Source organism: Rhinopithecus roxellana, chromosome 11 (genome assembly GCF_007565055.1).
Source record: "Rhinopithecus roxellana isolate Shanxi Qingling chromosome 11, ASM756505v1, whole genome shotgun sequence".
In the NCBI taxonomy this organism is placed as follows: Eukaryota; Metazoa; Chordata; class Mammalia; order Primates; family Cercopithecidae; genus Rhinopithecus; species Rhinopithecus roxellana.
In genome coordinates this window covers 12,233,394-12,251,662 of record NC_044559.1, presented here as the reverse complement: position 1 = coordinate 12,251,662, position 18,269 = coordinate 12,233,394, and the positions used below count along the sequence as shown (strand labels likewise).

General features: G+C 48.8%; 1 protein-coding gene across 2 annotated transcripts; it reads right to left on the bottom strand.

Annotated features, from left to right (window-relative positions):
* Positions 1-5,191: 5,191 nt before the first annotated feature.
* SFTPD (surfactant protein D) lies at positions 5,192-16,751 on the bottom strand. Of its 2 annotated transcripts, none has more exons than XM_010363266.2 (8): positions 16,667-16,751; positions 14,103-14,304; positions 10,142-10,258; positions 9,783-9,899; positions 9,348-9,464; positions 8,783-8,899; positions 8,087-8,170; positions 5,192-5,681 (listed from the first exon to the last, which is right to left on the bottom strand). In XM_010363266.2, the coding sequence occupies exons 2-8, from the start codon at positions 14,299-14,301 to the stop codon at positions 5,305-5,307; spliced, it is 1,128 nt and encodes a 375-aa protein (XP_010361568.1). In that variant the 5' UTR covers positions 14,302-14,304; positions 16,667-16,751; the 3' UTR covers positions 5,192-5,304. The 2 variants fall into 2 exon arrangements, with proteins under 2 accessions (XP_010361568.1, XP_010361567.1); XM_010363265.2 differs by lacking the exon at positions 16,667-16,751 and adding an exon at positions 14,407-14,606.
* Between the last annotated feature and the right edge of the window lie 1,518 nt (positions 16,752-18,269).

Here is an 18,269-nt window from a genome sequence, read left to right as displayed (position 1 = left end):
TGCATTTTTCACCTATCAGTACTATTGGCCATTAGTATTTCTTCCTTTATTAATTTCCTTTTCTCATTCTTATGCCATTTTCATATTTAGATATTCATAATTTTCTTATTGATGTATCTGTTATATACATTGCAAATACATAACTATTTTTCTTTTATGTTGTGTTTTACTTTTCAGTAGAAAAGTTTTAGGTATTTCTTATGTAGTCAGATATGTCAATATTATCACTTTGGGTTCCTCTATCTGATAGCATTCTTAGATAGATCTTTTTCCTTCCTACATAAATCGTTACTTATATTTTCTTCTAATTTTAATTTGTATATGTAATAAAATAATCTGATTTTACACTTTCTCTAAATGTTTAACTATTTAACACAGAATGATTCATTGGTAAGTCATTGTATTCCTATAATTTTGGCATTCTCTCTTTATCATGCGTATAGGATACATACATGTATATATACATACTTGAGCCCATTTTTAGCCTTTCTGTTCTTTTTCATTATTCTGTCTATTTCTGTGTCATTAATATACAACTTCAATTATGCTAGTTTTATAAAACCCTCTAACCTAGATGGGTCAAATCCATTCTAATTATCCTATTTTAAGCGATTTTCCTAACCCTTGAGAGTCATTCTTTCATGAGCTTTAGAATCACTTCATGAAGTCCTCACACCTTCCTCCACTCCCTCTTTTCTTTCCTGTGAACATTTATAGGGGTGCACCAAGTGTCTAGGTTCTCTGCAGGATCCCCATCCCTCTCATCCTCTCTCTGTTCTCTCAGGCCATCTCTCTAGCTAGGGGTCAAGCATCCCCTTCCTGTCCTGATCCTTCCCTCTGGTCACAGAATGCATTTGCTTGGCTTGAAGTTGCCATCTGATCTTTCGGCCCTGGCCTGGCCCCAGGCACTTACCCCTCAAATGAAGTATTAAGGGAATTTAAAAATAAATATGTAGAAGGGCTGGCAATGAGGCCACTCTGCAATTTCCTCAGATCAAAGGGCCTAGAGACATCTTAAAAACACTTTGTTCAGCCCTACAAACAGGACTTACATAAGGACCATTCTGCTCAGGCAGGGTGCTCATAAGTCCCTCTCTGTGGCTCAAAGGTGTTTCAGCCAAGTAGTCTGAGATTGCCTACAGACTTTTAAGTAAACAGAGGGCAAATATGTTAATATTCAAATGTATCCAGGAAGGAGAGACACTGCAGTAACAACCCCCAAATATCACTCAGAGTACAAGTCCATTGCCTAGATCCAGGCAACCCCCAAGGGCAGTTGCTTTCCATGCATTTACTCAGGTTCCAGAATGTTTGATTGTACAATTTATTATTATTATTATTATTATTATTGAGACAGGGTCTCACTCTGTCGCCCAGGCTGGAGTGCAGTGGCACAATCTCTGCCTACTGCAATCTCCACCTCCTGGGTTCAAGTGATTCTCCTGCCTCAGCTTCCCAAGTAGCTGGGATTACAGGCACATGCCAGCACTCCCAACTAATTTTTGTATTTTCAGTAGAGACAGGGTTTTGCCCACGTTAGTCAGGCTGGTCTTGAACTCCTGACCTCAAAGTGATTTGCCTACCTCGGCCTCCCAAAGTGCTGGGATTATAGATGTGAGCCACCACGCCTGGCCTTGTATAAGAACTTTATATCTACCAATCTGTCTGTAATCACAGAAGACATGGCAGCAGACGAGAGGGCATTTCAGAAGCGTATACCCACTCTTTTCTGCTTCTCCCCAGGAGTGACCCACATCACCGGTTCATGCCTGCCTTCAAAAGTTTTCTCAGTGAAAGACTTGGCGAAAAGCGGTAAAACCTACCATAAGATGCCAGGCCTGCTGTTAGCCATAGAGAAGCCTAATAGTCACAGGCAATTAGAGTGGACAGTAATGAAGACTGCCTTGGTCTCTGAGTGGCTTGGTAATTGCACAAAGAGAGGTATCTTCTCTATTCTCACCGTTAAAACTCTTATCATCCATCCATTCATTCTAAATCCACTTGCTAAGGGCCGCTATTGTCCATTGCCAGAACAATCCTGCAGCTTACTCATCTTGTTATGTTAGGGAAGTGCAGGATCATGAGGGCATGACTAACCATGTCTATCGTCATATCCAATGCCTGGATAAATATTTGACATACAAATTAAGACCCTATTTCTCTAATAGATAACTAGTTTCTTTGCTCTAGGTAGGTAACTTGAAAAGGTCAAGCACATCATTAAACTTGAATTTTAAGGTGAATATCTGGAAAAAAAGAGTGGTTGAGAATGCCCTGAACTTACGCAACTCAAGTTTCAGTGATGTGTATCAAGGGCATTCAGAACATTGACAGGATCCTAGGAAAGCCAACATCAAAGCGCTCCACATCAGCTGCTCATTATGGAATGTGGGCTGGGTTGGTGATAGAAGGTTGAAAACCAGGATGAGACTTGAGAATATACTTTTCAACTGAACAGGGGTTTCTCTATGAAACTGCTGTGAAAGTCCCCACTTCAGACATGGATGGGTCTCAGCCTGCTCTCAGGGTGTCCATGATGACAGTCACAACATCACCTGAGAGCGTAAATCACTTGACACACAGGCTACTAAACAAGGGACCCTGACTGCTACAGTTGAGGCAGGGCAGACACTGAGGTCTGTGTTGACCTTGGCCCATGTGTGTTAGTGCAGGGGAGACCTCTGTGCTCAGGAATGGGTTAGGACCTGAATTTCTGAAATAACTGCTTCAGTCCTCTACTCTAATCAGCCTGTGCCTACAGATCTCAAGTGGCCCTCCCTGCTTGTTCTCTGTGCTGGAGAGCAAACCAGACCCTTGTGGCCCATGGCACTGATGGATCTGAAAATTCTTCTTGGGGTTTGAAGTATCCACATTGCAGGCCTTCATCATCATAGGATATTTTTTTCTCTCCACACACTTCAGCTACGCTGACTTTTCCCTTAGCAAGAAGTAGGTTTGGCTGAAGTATTGGGGTGGGTAGTGGTAACTTTCAGGGGGTCTTCCCAGACCATCATGATCTTGCATCTATCCTAGTGGCCATATCATACCATGTGGTCCCACTCCCCAAGTTTAGTTGATTGGACTTGAGGTGGGCATCTGAGACAGAAAGACTCATTTCCACAGGAGTTTCCGATTGATTCCATTGGAGAGTTTCTGGTTTCTGTGCAGCAGTCTTTAGGACACATGATTCTTAATGCTTGGGTAGTCAAGAGACCAGTAAGCAGAGGAAGCTGGTGTGCAAAAGAGGGAAAGATGCAAAGATGCACAGAGAGAAGCAAAAGCCAGGGAGACAGCATGCCGTTACCTGAGTCCCCCTAGTCCTTTTTGAGCCCATATGGTTCAAAAAAAACACTTCTCTTGGCTTATGCTAGATCCAAGTGTTTTCTCTTACTTGTAATGAAAAAGCCATTCTGAGCTCCCTCGATGAATGTGTTTAGGTGTTGTCTCTGAGTAGTTTGGTCATTATTGTGTAATTGACCTATATTTCAGAAGCTGCCAGAAATTTGGGGATTTTTTTTTTTTTTTTTTTTTTTTTTTTCAGTAACTGGAGAAAGATCTTAGCAGAGAACCTGGGCTGCATGCTATCTTGAAGTGTGGCTTTTGTTTTACAGACATGCTGTCCTATATATGAGATGTACTTGTAGGAGTGCTGGGAAGAGGGATGGGACCAGGGGGAGTCCCATTCAGAAAGAGAAGTCCCCCTGGTTTGTGTGAACTAAGGAGAGAGTGGCTGGTTTTCTATCAGGAGAGAGCTTATTTGTTTGCGCCTTTTATGGGGCCATGGTTCATCCAGGTGTCATTGCCATCTTTTGAACACAGGTGTCATTTAAATCATTAGGTGTGACAATATGTCAAATCAACTAAATATGCATGATCTTTGGCCTATATATTTATGACCCAAATGTATAGGTTTTAGGGTCAAAATGACCTTGCTAATGACCCAGCTGTAACACTGACACCCCCTTTTGTCCCTGCAGTTTCATCCCACTCTGTGCCTTGGTTTTCATATTTGGAAAACGAGGAGGAGGATTTAACTAAATTATCCCTAAGGTTGAGTGGGGAAAGAACATTCCTGGAATCACCAGGCAAGAAGAGGATTGGAGGTAAATCTGAGCTTGGCCAGAGATCCTTTGTTCCAAAGTTCCCTAAGATTTCAGACGGCTTTAGGATTATGCAGCTGGTACTCCTCCCATTAGTCAAGAGGCAGTTATGTTGGCAGGGATGGAGAGAGATCCTGGGCAGTGTAGGGGTGAGGAAGAGCCTACTGAGTGCAGGGCCATGTGGCCTTGCTGGGGAGGCAGACATTCTCTGCCAGGTCACCCTGCTGTGCTGTGCATCTTCCTAGGCTTAGACCTTGAAATAAGAGGCAGCCATGGAGGCTGGGAGCCTCCTTTTATCCCTGGGTTCCAGCCTGAGCTGGCTAGAGGAATCTGGGGTTCAGGGAGAGGTGCTGAATAGGGATATACCTGGGGGAGTCACCAGCCTGTAGAAGGAATTTGAAGCAGGGGACAGGATGAGCTCATCTCTGGAGTGAGTGTAAGAAAAGAAGACAGCTGAGAGCTGAGACTTCGGCACTACACCATTAAGTGGTCAAGGAGAGAAAGAGGGACAAGCTAAAAAGACTAATAAGCGACCAGGGGCAGTGGCCTATGCCTGTAATCCCAGCACTTTGGGAGCCCAAGGCAGGCAGATTACTTGAGCCCAGGAGTTCAAGACCAGCCTGAGCAACGTGGCAAAACATCATCTCTACCAAAAATGCAAAAAATTAGCTGGACTTGGTGGCTCATGCCTGTGGTCTCAACTACTTGGGAGACAGAGCTTGCAGTGAGACCAGATCACACCACTGCACTCCAATCTTGGTGACAGAGTAAGACCCAGTCTCAAAAAAAAAAAAAAAAAAGTCAGAGCAGGCAAGAGGGGTATCCAGAAGCTGGGAGGAGGAAGTGCTTGAAAGAGGAGGGAGAGATCCGCAGGGTCAAATGCAGCTGATGGTTTGAGAAAAGGGGCTGAAAGGGAGTCATCGGGTTTGGGGACAGGAAGGTCATTGGAGACCCACTTTTATCACTTATAGGGAAAGCAGGCTGGCCCCTTCTTCCCCTGAATGGAGTTTTAGTGTGAAGGCAGCCTCACATTTCACTCTGCGGTGTCCTGCAGCAACCCTACCTTTTGGCCATGTTCTGTAGAGAATTCCTTCCCGGCACAGATGGTCAGCTTTTTATTAGGATATTGGCAGCATGAGGGTCTAAGCTTTGACTTCCTGGCCAAACTTCTGGGCCAAGCACTGCCCTACCCACCCCAGTTGACTCAGAACTCGCAGACCACGAGACGCTTTTCTCCACAAGCCCTATCATTCCACTTGCCATTGGTGAAGATCTCCACACAGTCCTCTGACCCGCCGTCATCGTTGGGCTCCCCTGGGGCCCAGTTGGAATAGACCAGGGACTCTCCTCTGGGGTAGGTGAACTTGCCCTCCGTCTTGGAGTCAGTCATGCTCAGGAAAGCAGCCTCATTCTGAGCTATGACCAGCTGTTGCAAGGCGGCATTCTCAGCGGCAGAGCGTGGAGAGGCCAACTGCCCACCAGCCTGTGTGCACACCAGCTGTGCCTCCGTAAACGGTTTGACAAAGCCTGCTGTCTTGAAAATCTTCTCCCCGACACTTTGGCCATTTGGGAAGAGCTCAACTAGGAGAAGAAGAGAGTCAGGTTGGGGTTGTGATATCACCTGGCCAAAGCTCAAGGGCTCTGAGACCTCTGTGCTCCAACCTGAGCCTCTCAGACCTCCCAAACAGGCACCACATCAGGATGCCAGAGAGAATGCAAGACAGACTGTTCCCGAACAGTCTCCGTCCCATGACCTACCCTGTGAGGTGACACCATGATTCGCCACTTACAGATGAGAGCACTGGAGCTGAGAGAATCTAAGAGGCCCAAAGTCACACAAGCAGCAAACATGCAGTTAGGGATTCAACCTCACTCAGTCTGACACCAAAGCTCAGACATGCTCTTTCTATTTCAGCACATGCTATATAGGAGAATCAATTTCTCAATTACTGTGTAGAATTGAACAGCTTTTCCCAAGTTGATCACGGTGTAGACCAGGCCAGTTTCTGAGAGTACAGAAAACACCTGCAACGAGCCCACTGTCACCCTGTACAACAGTAGGGGATGTGGGGTTGTTGGAGAGAGTCTGTGCTGTGCGATAGGGTGAGGAAAGGAGAGAGACAGGAAGAGGAGAGGACATCTGAAAGCTGCCAGATGCTAATCTCTGCTCTGGGTCTTGCCTCATGTCGGCCTCTTTGTATGCACGTGGGCGATGCCCCAGCCAGTCAGCCTGCCTGGGAGGTGCTGAGGGAGTGGAGGAGGGCATCTGAAGGGCATGTGTGAGTGAGGCACAGGGGAATGGTGTTAGTGCTAGAGTCAGCCCTGGGTGGGAACTGGAAGACCGGGCATTCAGATCCACCCTGGCAATGGCTGTTGCGTGGGCAAGAGAAAGTCACTTTCCTTTTCAGGGTTTCCATTTCCTCGTCTCTAAAATGAGGGCTCACTTCACAAAAGCATTGCCTGTGTGACATGTCAAGTATCTCTTTTTGGTCTGTCCTTGTGGCTCCTGGGCCCACGCATGGAAATATTCTGCAAAGGACTGGAAGCTCCAGGGAAGGCTATGCCCCTGGCTTTGTTGGGCTGCTCAGAATGCAGGCTGCACCCTGACTCATTGTCCTTAAGATTCTCCATGGGCTCAGGGTGACACCCAGAGCAGCCCTGAACAAAGTCAGCATAAGAGTTCATGTACCATTACTAGGTTTATGTGCCATGCACATATGTGGGCATGCCTTTGAATACGTGTGCATCTATCCAAAGGTACATGAGAGTATGTAAGGTTCATCTGGATGTGTGTGCATATTTGTATGTGCTTTATAGACAACATATGAGCTCACGTATGTAGATGAAGGTGGAGTGAGTGATGGTGTTTAAGTGCGCACACCTGCGGCGGGTACATATGGACGTGTTCCTCTGTGTGTTTCTGTCACTGTGCCTCTGAGTGAATTAGAGCATATGTAGAAAGAGAGATATACCAAATGCTTGAAACTCTCATCTCAGAGCTTGGGTACTTAGAAGCCAAACCTATGTTGCACCCAGTCAGCCCTTCATGCTCTATTACTTCAGAAAACTTTTATCTTTTATTTTTTGGCTCAATGAGATTTGCCTGAACTCAAAGCTGATGTCAGGAAGGGCAGAGGAGAGGAGGGACTGTTGGGCACTGATGTGGAGATTCAAAAAGGCACCAGGCCCTCAGGTGTGTGCCCCTGGAGGCCTCTGACTCTTCAGGATTCCAGGGTCAGGGCAAACACTCTGCTATAAAACACCTCCAGAGCTGTAGGCAGAGCCCAGCAGTGGCTGGAGCCCAGAAGCAGCCCACCCGCTGTTTGAACCAGGAGCATGTCTAAGGTGAGATAACTGATGGCCACATACCAAGGTCAGGTCTCCACCTGCCTTGGACCCCCAGAGCAGAACGCCAGTCCTAGCTCCCAGAACAGTATCTGGTTTCTGTGCTGCCTTGGGATGTGCAGCAGCATCACTGGGCACTCCCATACCTGGCCCCTCTGAGGTAAGAAATGCAACCGGTCTTGGGTAGCCCCTTGTCTATCAGAGGCACCAGCACAGGGTAGGCAGGAGAGAGGCTCTAGTGAATTGCACTGGACTCAGGACAACAGTTTGTCTCAGGGCACAGGTGGCATTGAGGTTGGTGGGTGGTTCAGGAGCCTGATGGCCTTGACTATGCTACTGCCGGCCTGGTGAGCTGGTGATAGGGGCCACATCCTCCTCCTTTGCCCCCTTGGGTCTACTTCCAGCTCCAGGAGCAGGTGGCTGCCTTGTTCTAGCCCCATCCCAGTCCTGAGCCCTACTCCCTGCCACAGTCCCAGGTACAGCCCTGCACAGGTCCCAGCTCATTCCCATCCTAGACCCAGGACAGGCACTGCCTCAGGCCCAGCTAAAGGTCTAGCCCCAGCCCAAGTCCAAACCAAGGTCGAGATCTAGCGTGGGGCCCAATGCCAGTGCTGGGCCCAGGTTCAGATCCAGGAACTCACCTTTCTTATACTGAGAGAAAGCAGCCTGGAGGTGCTGTACTTGTTTCTGTAAGGCCTCAACCTGCTGCCTCAGAGAAGCGACATCTGGAGGGGAGAAAATGGCCAAGTAAAGACTTGTCCAGAGAGCGAAGGTAGAGCTCAGAGTCTGGGCTCCAAGGGAAGGGTGTCTAGTTGTGGGCACATATTGTGGGACTGACCCACAGCAAGCCCACATCTGCTGACACAGCTGGCCTCTGCTATGCAAGGATGTCTTATGGTTCGGCTATGGACAAATTGTTCCCTGTACTTCACTAACACTGAACCAGATGGCATTGTGACTTTAAAGTCTTGGGATATAATGGCATCTCCATTGGGTGGGGTGGGGAGTGGGTGCTGGGCAGGAATACACACTCATGTGTTTCCTATTCACCAGATTTTTAATGCCCAAATCTGTCCCATGAATTGGGAAGGCAGCTGTAGTTTTCCCGATAGTCAGATGGAGAAGCTGTTCAGGTTGCTTTCCCATGAGTACTAAGCAGCTAAGACTAGAGCCCAGTGCTCCTGCCTTCCAGCCTGTCCACCTTTCCTGAGTTCCACCCACCAGGTGCCATTGATGGGGCACACATCCCAGAACCCCTCCTCTGGGATGGGGAGGGCTTCCTCTCTGCACACCCATGTCCCAGCGGGGCTTCCCTGAGCCGGGAGCTGCTACCTTACCTGGAAGCCCACTTTCTCCCTTTGCTCCTTTGTCTCCAGGAACGCCTTTGTCCCCCTTCAATCCTGGGGGTCCCCTGGCACCTGGACTTCCCTGAGGACCCATGACTCCAGCAGACCCTGGGGTGAAAGAAGAACTGGGTGAGCTATGTACCCACTTTTTTTTTTTTTTTTTTTTTTAGCATTTTTACCTTCCCGTACATGGATTAACTATTTTTATTGCCCAGAAATAGATAGGTGGTCCCCAATACCCAGCCATGCAGCTCTCTATACACTGACTGTCCCTGTCACCCAGCAATCAACCCTGCTGTGTAAAAGTGCCCCGCCACCCAACAACTAATCTTTCCTGAACACACTTCTCCATTGCTGAGGACCCCAATCTCCCTAGATAGGAACCATCCCCAGAGCCCCTTCATGCACCCTTCTTGGATACAGATTCTCCCTGTGGTCCAGCAATGCCACCTTTGCCTTTACGGGTGGTTGGGGGGTGGGGGGGGTAGGCATTGACAGCTCCAAGCAGGCACAGGAGAACTGGACCCCGCTCAGCCCAGCTCTTTCCACTGCTCACCTGCTGCCCCTGCGTTTCCAGGGGCTCCATGCTCACCAGGGACACCACGATCTCCCTTAGGGCCTGCGGGCCCTCTTGCCCCTGCTGAGCCCTGCATGCCAGGGGCACCTACTTCTCCTGAGGAAGGAACACACAGGAACAAACACAGCTAAGAGTACGTTCAGCAGGTGTGGTTTTCTTAGCAATGAAGCTTTTTGCCCACAACTTTAGGGTCAGAGAGAAAAGTGGGGAGACTCTCCTTGCTTTCTGGGGCTCCTCTGTGGAGGGTGAGAGGAAAATATTGTAATTGTGGAGATTGGGAGGGTGCATGGCAAGGCCTTTGGAGCATCGAGGGTCTGGGCTCTCCCTGGCACTCTGAGCACACCTCAGGTCACATCATGGACCTTTGGCCTTCCTCCTTTCCCGTCTTAGATCGGCCACAGACCAGCCACCTACCTTTGGGCCCAGCTTCTCCTTTTGGGCCTGGCTTGCCCTGAGGTCCTATGTTCCCCTGCTTCCCCAGGGGACCTTCTCTTCCAGCTGGACCAGGCACACCGGGAGGTCCTGGAGGTCCTGAGGAAAAGCACCAGCCCGGTCAGTAATAATGAAGACTCTTGGCAGGAGGAGTGTAGTAAGGTGAGGGTAATAACAGAGGTCAGGGAGGCAGCATTGTTGTCCTCCCAAGAGCAGCCCCTATCTGTCCTGAAATGACCCAGTGCCTTCTTCCTGGGATGGGCTCTATGCGTGCCCACTGGCATATCCTTGCAGCTGCACCACCACCTGGAAACACCAGAAGTCAACACCCAGTTGCTCACCACTTGGCCCAGCGTCTCCCTTTGGTCCAGGTTCTCCAATGGAGCCATCGTTCCCTTTGGGCCCAATTGGGCCAGCTTCTCCAGGCATCCCTGCTTTCCCTGCAGCTCCTGGCAAACCTGTAGCAGCAGAAGAAATGGACAAAGACCTGGCCCTAGACCCAGAAAGGGCCAGCTGCCTGCGGGATCAGCCCCCAGCATTCCTTCAGGATTCTGCAGAGCGTGAGACTTCCACTGTCACACACCCGGGTCCAGTGGTGATCCAGGAAATGGGTATCAACATCCCCATTTTATAGATGAGGAAGAAGCCTTCCAGAGTTGGAGGTGGATTAAAGCCAAGACCTGTCTGACCTTCTATGCTGTGCTCCTTCCCCTGCCCCAAGGCCATTGTATTGATGGCAGGCAATCTGTCAGCTCTTACCTGTGATCATGGACTGCTTGCATTCCCCTTATATATATATATATGTATATATATATATACCAGGGAAACCTACCAAAAATGGCACCAGACAGGTGGTGCTAACATGTTCATTTAGTTATTGGTCCATTTGCTCATTTATTTGTTCACTAAGAGCCATCTATGCAGTACCTACTTTATACCTGGCACTAGGCCACATGTAAATCTGAGCTTAGCCTCAGGTCCTGCTCAGCAGGGGGTTCATAATACACTGTGAGACAAACCAGAGGAAAGACAATGCATTAAGTGTCCCTTATCTCATCCCAGCGTCCCCATCCCAGCACTCACACACTCAGAGCTGTCTTCCTCAAAGAGAAAGTGGGATTTTAAGGGCAAGGAGAATTGAGGGAGATTTGCAGAGAGGAAGTGACATTTCAGAGTTGGAAGTCATGCTCCCATGGCAGAGGAGGCTGGGGCTCCGTGGCGAGTAAGCATATGGTTGTGGGTGAATTTGCTGGGTGGGTGGAAGAGTATGTGCTGGCGTATCCCAGCAGCATCACCACCTGGAAACATCCGAATTCCACGCCCAGTGGAATTCCATGCCCTGGGTCCGTCCGTTGGTTGCAATCCTTATTAGGGATGAAATGGAAGCACAGAGGGTTATAGGATGGGCCCCAACCCCAACACCCAACAGCACATTGTGCTCAAGGCAGGATGTCCTGACCCCAGGTGGAGCCTCGCTTGGGCTTCACCCTGGCCAAGCTGGCAGCAGGAAGATGGACCAAGAGAAAAACACCACTCTCCAGAAGGAGGCATTAGAGCCCACTTGTTCTTGGTACACAAACTATGGAGGCCATGAGAGCACTGGGATGGAGGAGGGACACCTCCCCAAATGCTTTCCCGTGCCTTTCAAAACACTCACTGTGTATCTTAGTGTCCCCAGAGACCTAGCCCTGCACCCGAGTGCCACCTGAATGGAGCTTTATGGCCCAGCCTTTTGGCTGTTTTGACTCCTAAAATTCCTCCTCCCCTTCCATCTTCCATTCACTCATTCCATAAATATCTCTGGAGCCTCTAATACATGCCAGGCACTGTCCTAAATACTGGGGATAAACAGTCCTTATCTGGGGAGCTTCAACTCTATCTCAAAGAGACAGATAATAAAACATTTAAAATGTACAACATATGGTATGTTAGATATAATGCCACAGGGAAAAGTAAAGCATAGGGTGTGTTGGGGTAGGGTCTGTTTTTGGTAGGGTGGTCGGGGAACACCTCACTGCAAGGGTGATCGGGGAGTAAAGCCCTGAAGGAGGTGAAGTGTGAGCCGCAGGGACAGCTATGAGAAGAGCAAATGGCAAGCACCCAAGGAGGGAGGAGGCTGAGCATGGCCAGGGGCCAGAAAGGAGCTATGTAGTTGGAGCTGAGTAGGGGTGGGGGCACCAAAGTCAGAGGAGCAGCAGGGGTACAGGGTGGTCCTGCCGGGACTCATGGGCTGCTGTAAGGTGTGTGATTTGTCCAGGGGAGATGAGCATCCCTGGAGGGACTCCCCCATGGAATATTGCTGAGCAGGAATGCTGGAGGTGCTGAGGAATAAGGAATTGTTCCCCCCGAAGGTAGGATCTGGGTCATATTTGCCCTCCATGATATGTCGGGGGTGTTATCAGAGTGACTCAAGCTCCACCCTCCACCTCTGCTCAAAGATCTCTTCTTTCAAGTCCCAATTTTCCTCGTAGTAGGTTCTGGGGACCACATGCTTCCAACTCTGCAGGGGTGTTGGTCACGAGCACAGACTTTGGCCCCACACAGACTTATTCTGGGTGGATTCTGGGAATCCTGAGGGTTCTGAGGGAACCCAGCCCTCAGACCTATAACAGCAGAGTGACTGGAGAGACTGCAATTGAGGAACAAGAGTGGAGCCTCATCCTGCAGCCCCACTGTACACTGTCCTCTGTCCAAGTACTGACCCAAAGCCAGGCCTACAATGTGCATGGGTTGAGGCACGTATGTGGGGAAGGGAGGCCTTGACCATGCTTCAGGCGGCAAGCTCCCAGGGCCATTGTGGGAAAGATCCCTGAGATTCAAATCCGGGGCCCCACTAGAAGCCAGACTGAGTTGGGAGTCTCTGAGAAAGAGCTGCCAAGGAGCCACTTTCTGTCTGTAAGGGACAGGCAGATGCTCACTTGCCCCTTACCCCACAAAGCCTGGGGATTCTTTCCAGAAAGTTGAAGACTGTATGTGATCCCTTTGAAGCCCTGCCCAGTGTCACAGAGGTACCTTGGTTCATGCTGCTGGCTCATGGAATTCTCCTTTCTTGCCAGTAAGACCCAGATCCTTCCCTACAAGCAGGGAGCAGTATTTCCAGGGACAATTCCCTTACTTATCAGTACCTCTGCTAAGCTCAAGATAATTCACCTATTTGGTACAGCAGGAAATGCAACTTTATCCCAAAGACTCAATAAAAAATAAAGCCTTTGGCTCAATTATTCATCACTGGGTAGTAGATATCACTCCCATTACCAGATAAAAAAAAACAGACTCAGTGACACTGAGGGGCTCTCCCAGGTGTAGAGATGGAGCCAGCAGTAAAGCCCAGGCCAGCCTGATGCAGAGCCTTCGTCCTTTCCACCTCTAGAATGGTTGTTACTTAGCCTCTTTGCATCATCATTTTCTTACCTGTCAAAGGAGATTAATATGTCCCCTGTAAGACTCTTGGGAGGATTAAATGAACTACTCAAGTGAATGCCCAAGCATGGGGGTGGACAAAGAAATGTGAGTTCCTTTTCTCTCTCTGTAATGTATTAGAGCAAATCCTCTTGATTAGGCTTGAGAATGGAGCCATGGAGCCCCATTTTTTCCCACCCTTCATGCAGTGATGTCTAGTTAAATATTTAAAATATTTGGCCGGGCGCGGTGGCTCAAGCCTGTAATCCCAGCACTTTGGAAGGCCGAGACGGGTGGATCACGAGGTCAGGAGATCGAGACCATCCTGGCTAACATGGTGAAACCCCGTCTCTACTAAAAAATACAAAAAACTAGCCGGGCGAGGCGGCGGGCGCCTATAGTCCCAGCTACTCGGGAGGCTGAGGCAGGAGAATGGCGTAAACCCAGGAGGTGGAGCTTGCAGTGAGCTGAGAACCAGCCACTGCACTCCAGCCCGGGCGACAGAGCGAGACTCCGTCTCAAAAATAAAATAAAATAAAATAAAATAAAATATTTAATCCCTGCACAGGCATCATTTAATTGGAATGAACAACTGCTAACTGCTGGCACAGGGCTCTAGAAGGCCCCAAATATCAGTAGTTTACCACTGTTTGCTTGCTCTTGGGATGGGAAGGATCCGGGGATCCTAGAGGAGGAGCTAGGGCAGTTGGGTACTGGAGGAGGCACATGGGGGCTCAGCACAGCCACTTGTTTGCCAGCTGGTGGAGCAGTGTGGAACTCGCCTTCTTGGGAGGAAGAAACACATCTCCAAACTTGCATAAGAAAGTACCCAGAGTTGCTGGGCTGGTTACAACTCCAATGACCATTGCTCCCCAGCAGGATAAGTCCAGGGCCCCACACTACCTGGGTCCCCCTTCTCGCCCCGAGGACCCTCTCTCCCATCCCGTCCATCACGACCAGGCAGGCCACTCTCCACTGAGCTACACATGACCAGAGTGCAAGCACTGGGCGCTGTTCTTTGGGAGTAGGTCTTCATGTCTGCTTCCAGGTAGCCCAGGGACTGTGTGAGCAGGACCAGTGCAGAGAGGAGGAAGAGAAGCATGGCCTGGAGAGGTGAACAGAAAGAGAAACGACATGCTTATGCTTCGTGGACATGGTTTAGGGCTTGGCTCAGCTTCAAGAGGTGACGAGAAGCCCTCATTCTCACCTTCTCTCCTCTGCTATGGGGCCTAGAGCAGCAGGAATCCAAAAGCAGTTTAAGGACAAGGTGGGCACGTGGTCTGGGTGGAGGGCAAGAGTTACCCAGCTGGAAATCTGACATAGGTTGACAGCAGCATCCCCCATTCCCAGGTGCTCATGTCTTCCCTTCTTGTGCCTTCCCTTGGGCACTAAGTTTGGCACAGTGGCTAGGATGTAGCATTCCTCACTGGGGCCATCTGTCACATCAAGAAGGGTTCATTGAGTGCCTCTGGGCAGGACCTCCCACCACTCCCTAGACCTGTCTGTACCACTGAGGCAATTGGCTTAGCTCAGACAAGGCAAGCCTGTTTCTTCTCTCTTGCTGCCTTGCATGGACTAGCACTGTCATTGACAGTGCTGGTATGAAAATGAGCCAGAGTTCTGAGTGCTTAGTGATGTCCTTCCTGAGCACAGGCTGGGAGTGTGATGCACGTTTGCCTGGCTATTTGCCATTCCTCAAGCAAGTGCTGTCTCTAGAGAAAAGTCCCTGAGGGAACCCAGGTGAAAGTTTTCAGAGACACTAAACTAGCAGTGGAAGAAATCCTGAGACACCTAGAGTTCTTCCCAGACCTGAGAGGGTTTGGAAAATAAGTCTTATGTGGAGGCCAGGCATGGTGGTTCATACCTGTAATCCCAGGACTTTGGGAGGCCAAGGCAGGCGGATCACTTGAAGTCAGGAGTTTGAAACCAGCCTGGCCAACATGGCAATACCCCATCTCTACCAAAAATATAAAAAATTATCTGGATGTGGTGGTGTGTGCTGTAATCCCAGGTACTCAGGGTGCTGAGGCAGGACAATCACTTGAACCTGGGAGGTGGAGGTTGCAGTGGGGCAGGAGAGTGAGACTCCATCTCAAAAAAAAAAAAAAAAGAAGTCTTATATGGAAAGAGGACATGCCGGATAGGCTCAGTCAGGCTGAGTCAGGCTGCAGGTAAGCAAGAGCAGCTATCCAACAGGGCACTCATTTATTATCTAAGATAGTCAGGAATTGAGATCAGGATAAAAGCAGGACCTGGTACATTCCCTGTTTTGCATATCTTTTCTCTCAGTGAGAACCCATAAAGTTATGAGAGTGAAAAGAGCTGATCAGATTTGCAGAGGCTGGGAACAAAGCCAGAGGGACTTGTGCAAAGAAAGGGGTCACCAGGCCAACTGGGGTGGTGGCAAGTGGGGGGCTTCCTGCCCAGAGGAGTGCTTTCTTCTCTGACTGCTGGTGATTCTGGGCTGTGGATGACCCCTATTTCTCACTAGCCTCTTTCAATTTTGAATTCACCACTTCCTCGGGTATCCTGGTAGTCTCTAGAAACACCTGGGTGAGTTCACTGCCAGCAGCAGCTACCTGGTTGCACCTGTTCTGGCAGAGACTCAATCACAAGCACCAAGGGCCAGACCCAGGCCAGAGCAAGGGCAGTGTCCTGTGCCCTGCAGCTGCCTCAACCCTGGGGCCTTATGTCTGATTCTGGGGAAGAATGAAAGGCAATAGGCATTCTGCCTACAGGCTCAAGATAGCACAGAAGGCACCAGCAGCCACTGTGGCTTGAAGGACCCTTGGAGAGGGCAGACCCGGGTTTTCAGACCCAAGATTCAGATAAGGCATCTTAGCTGGGGCAGCAGATGGAGTAGGCAGAGTCGTGGTCCCCCTCAACCCCTGCAGTGCCCAGTTTATCCTAAGCTTTCAGAGTACTATTTCATTGAAAAGGGTGTCTCCTCTGAACATGGATTGGAAAATCAGAGACCTACTCCAGTAAGTATATTTTTTAAAGTAAAGACCTGAAGCTATGAGAAAAACATGTTTGCCCTGCTTTTCCACAGGCAGTTGGCACCAAGATGGGTTTAGAACCCAGGCCTGTAGGCCCCTGGGTTTGTCTCTCTTCCACTGTCCTTTCTGAAGAAATCAGGACAGAAAAGAGCCTAGAGAGAAATTAGAATTGCATTTTTCCACCCGAAGCTTCCACACTGTGGCATCCCAGGTCTAGATGGTATCACACCCACTCTTCCACCCTGTGCTCCCCAGCTCAGAAAGCAAATCCTCCCCTGGGCTGAGGCCACTGAATAAGGTACAGAAGAGCACCATAAGACCTCCTGTGCCCCCACCTCCCACACCCATGCCTCCTAGACCAGAACAGCTACACGGACCCTCCACACCAATAGGTCAAACTGCCCAGATTGGCAGGGGGATATTTGCAGGATGTGGAGAAAATAAAAAGGCAAGAACAGAGACACTTACAGGTTTCTTTTTCTTAGGCCCCAGGAGCTCCAAGCAAACTAGGCTTTGCTTGGCAGGCACTCACTATTTATGCCTGCCCTGTACCCTGAGCTGCCCAGCCCCAAAAACTCCCTTCAAGAAGTGGGGCAATTTTCTTCTCTATTGACTCACTCACTCTTATCCCCACCTGTGTTCTGGAAACTTGCCACTGATATTCACAACACTATGCACATCCATCACTATAGTTTGCAGAGCACTATCAGGCCTTGATCTCATCTGCACCCTTCTCACTGCAGCTCTGTGAGTTAAGTGGCATCATTAGTATCTGTATTTTATAGATGTCTAGAAATCAGGAATCCAGAAACCAGCAAGTTGCACAATGACCTACAGTGATTGCAAAAGGAACTCACGACTGCAGATCTTAAGAGTCAAGACCCACTGTGTCCACTTCTCCGCTTCCTTTGTCTCAACAGCACTGCTCAGATATTGGGAAAGAGCTGAGAGCTGCTTGGAATACCTGGGCAGGGGTGGGGCAGGTAGAGTGGCTGCAGAGGCAGCAGCATGTAGTGGCAGCAGCTAGGGAGCTGCCACCTGGAAAGACTTGCTGTCTTGCATGCTGCTCTAGGCCTCAGAGAGCCCCTGCCTCACTTGTCTTTTATGGGATGGATTTCCCTTAGCAGACCTCTGCCTTGCCTCGTTCAGGCTTGTTCTCCCTGTCCTCTTAGTGCACTGCTCTCGTGACTAGTTAGGACCCCTGAGCTGATGCTTCTCTTATCCAATCTTCTAGTCTATATCTATTTTTTTTTTTTTTTGAGATAGTCTCACTCTGTCACCCAGACTACAGTGCCATAATGCATTTATAGCTCACTGCAGCTTCAAACTCCTGGGCTCAAGTGATTGTCCTGCCTCAGCCTCCTAAGTAGCTAGGACTACAGGTGAGCATGATCACACCTGGCTAATTTTTCTTTTTAATTTTTTACGGAGATGGGGTCTCGCTATGTTGCCCACGCTGGTCTCAAACTCCTGGTTTCAAGCAATTCTCCTGCCTCAGCCTACTGAAGTTCTGAGATTACAAGTGTAAGCTGTCACACCCATCTCCAGTCTGTGTCTTTTAAGTGGAACATTTACTCCATTTATGATCAAGGTTAATATTGATATGTGATGTTTTGTTCCTGTCATGATAATTGTTACCCAGTTGCTTTTTAGTCTCAATTGTGTAATTGCTTTATATAATCTATGAGTTTTTCACTTTAATGTGCTTTTTTGATGGGGAGTATTATCCATTCATTTCCATGTTTAGAACTTTAAGCATTTCTTGTAGTGCTGGTCTAGTGGTGACAAATTCCCTTTGCATTTGTTTGTATGGGAAAAACTTTATTTCTCCTTCATTTATGCAGCTTAGTTTAGCAGGATACAAAATTCTTGGCTAGAAGGATTTTTGTTTAAGAAGATTAAACATAAGACCTCAATCTCTTCTGGCTTGCAAGGTTTCTGCTAAGAAGTCCATTGTTAGTCTGTTGGGTTTTCCTTTATAGATTAGACATTTCTCTGGTGCTGCTTTTAGGATGTTTTCCTTCACATTGACTTTGGATAGTCTGATGACAATATGCCTTTATCAGGTTTC

What these genes read in the sequence shown, in the direction of transcription:
- SFTPD (XM_010363265.2), bottom strand. Translation starts at nt 14,520, where the DNA reads ATGTCAGATTTCCAGCTGGGTAACTCTTGCCCTCCACCCAGACCACGT. An exon ending in GGGCGAGAAGGGGGACCCAG is followed by an intron (nt 10,259 to 14,102) that starts GTAGTGTGGGGC and finishes CTGCTGCTACAG; the next exon opens with GTTTGCCAGGAGCTGCAGGG. An exon ending in TGGAAACGCAGGGGCAGCAG is followed by an intron (nt 8,900 to 9,347) that starts GTGAGCAGTGGA and finishes CTTTCACCCCAG; the next exon opens with GGTCTGCTGGAGTCATGGGT.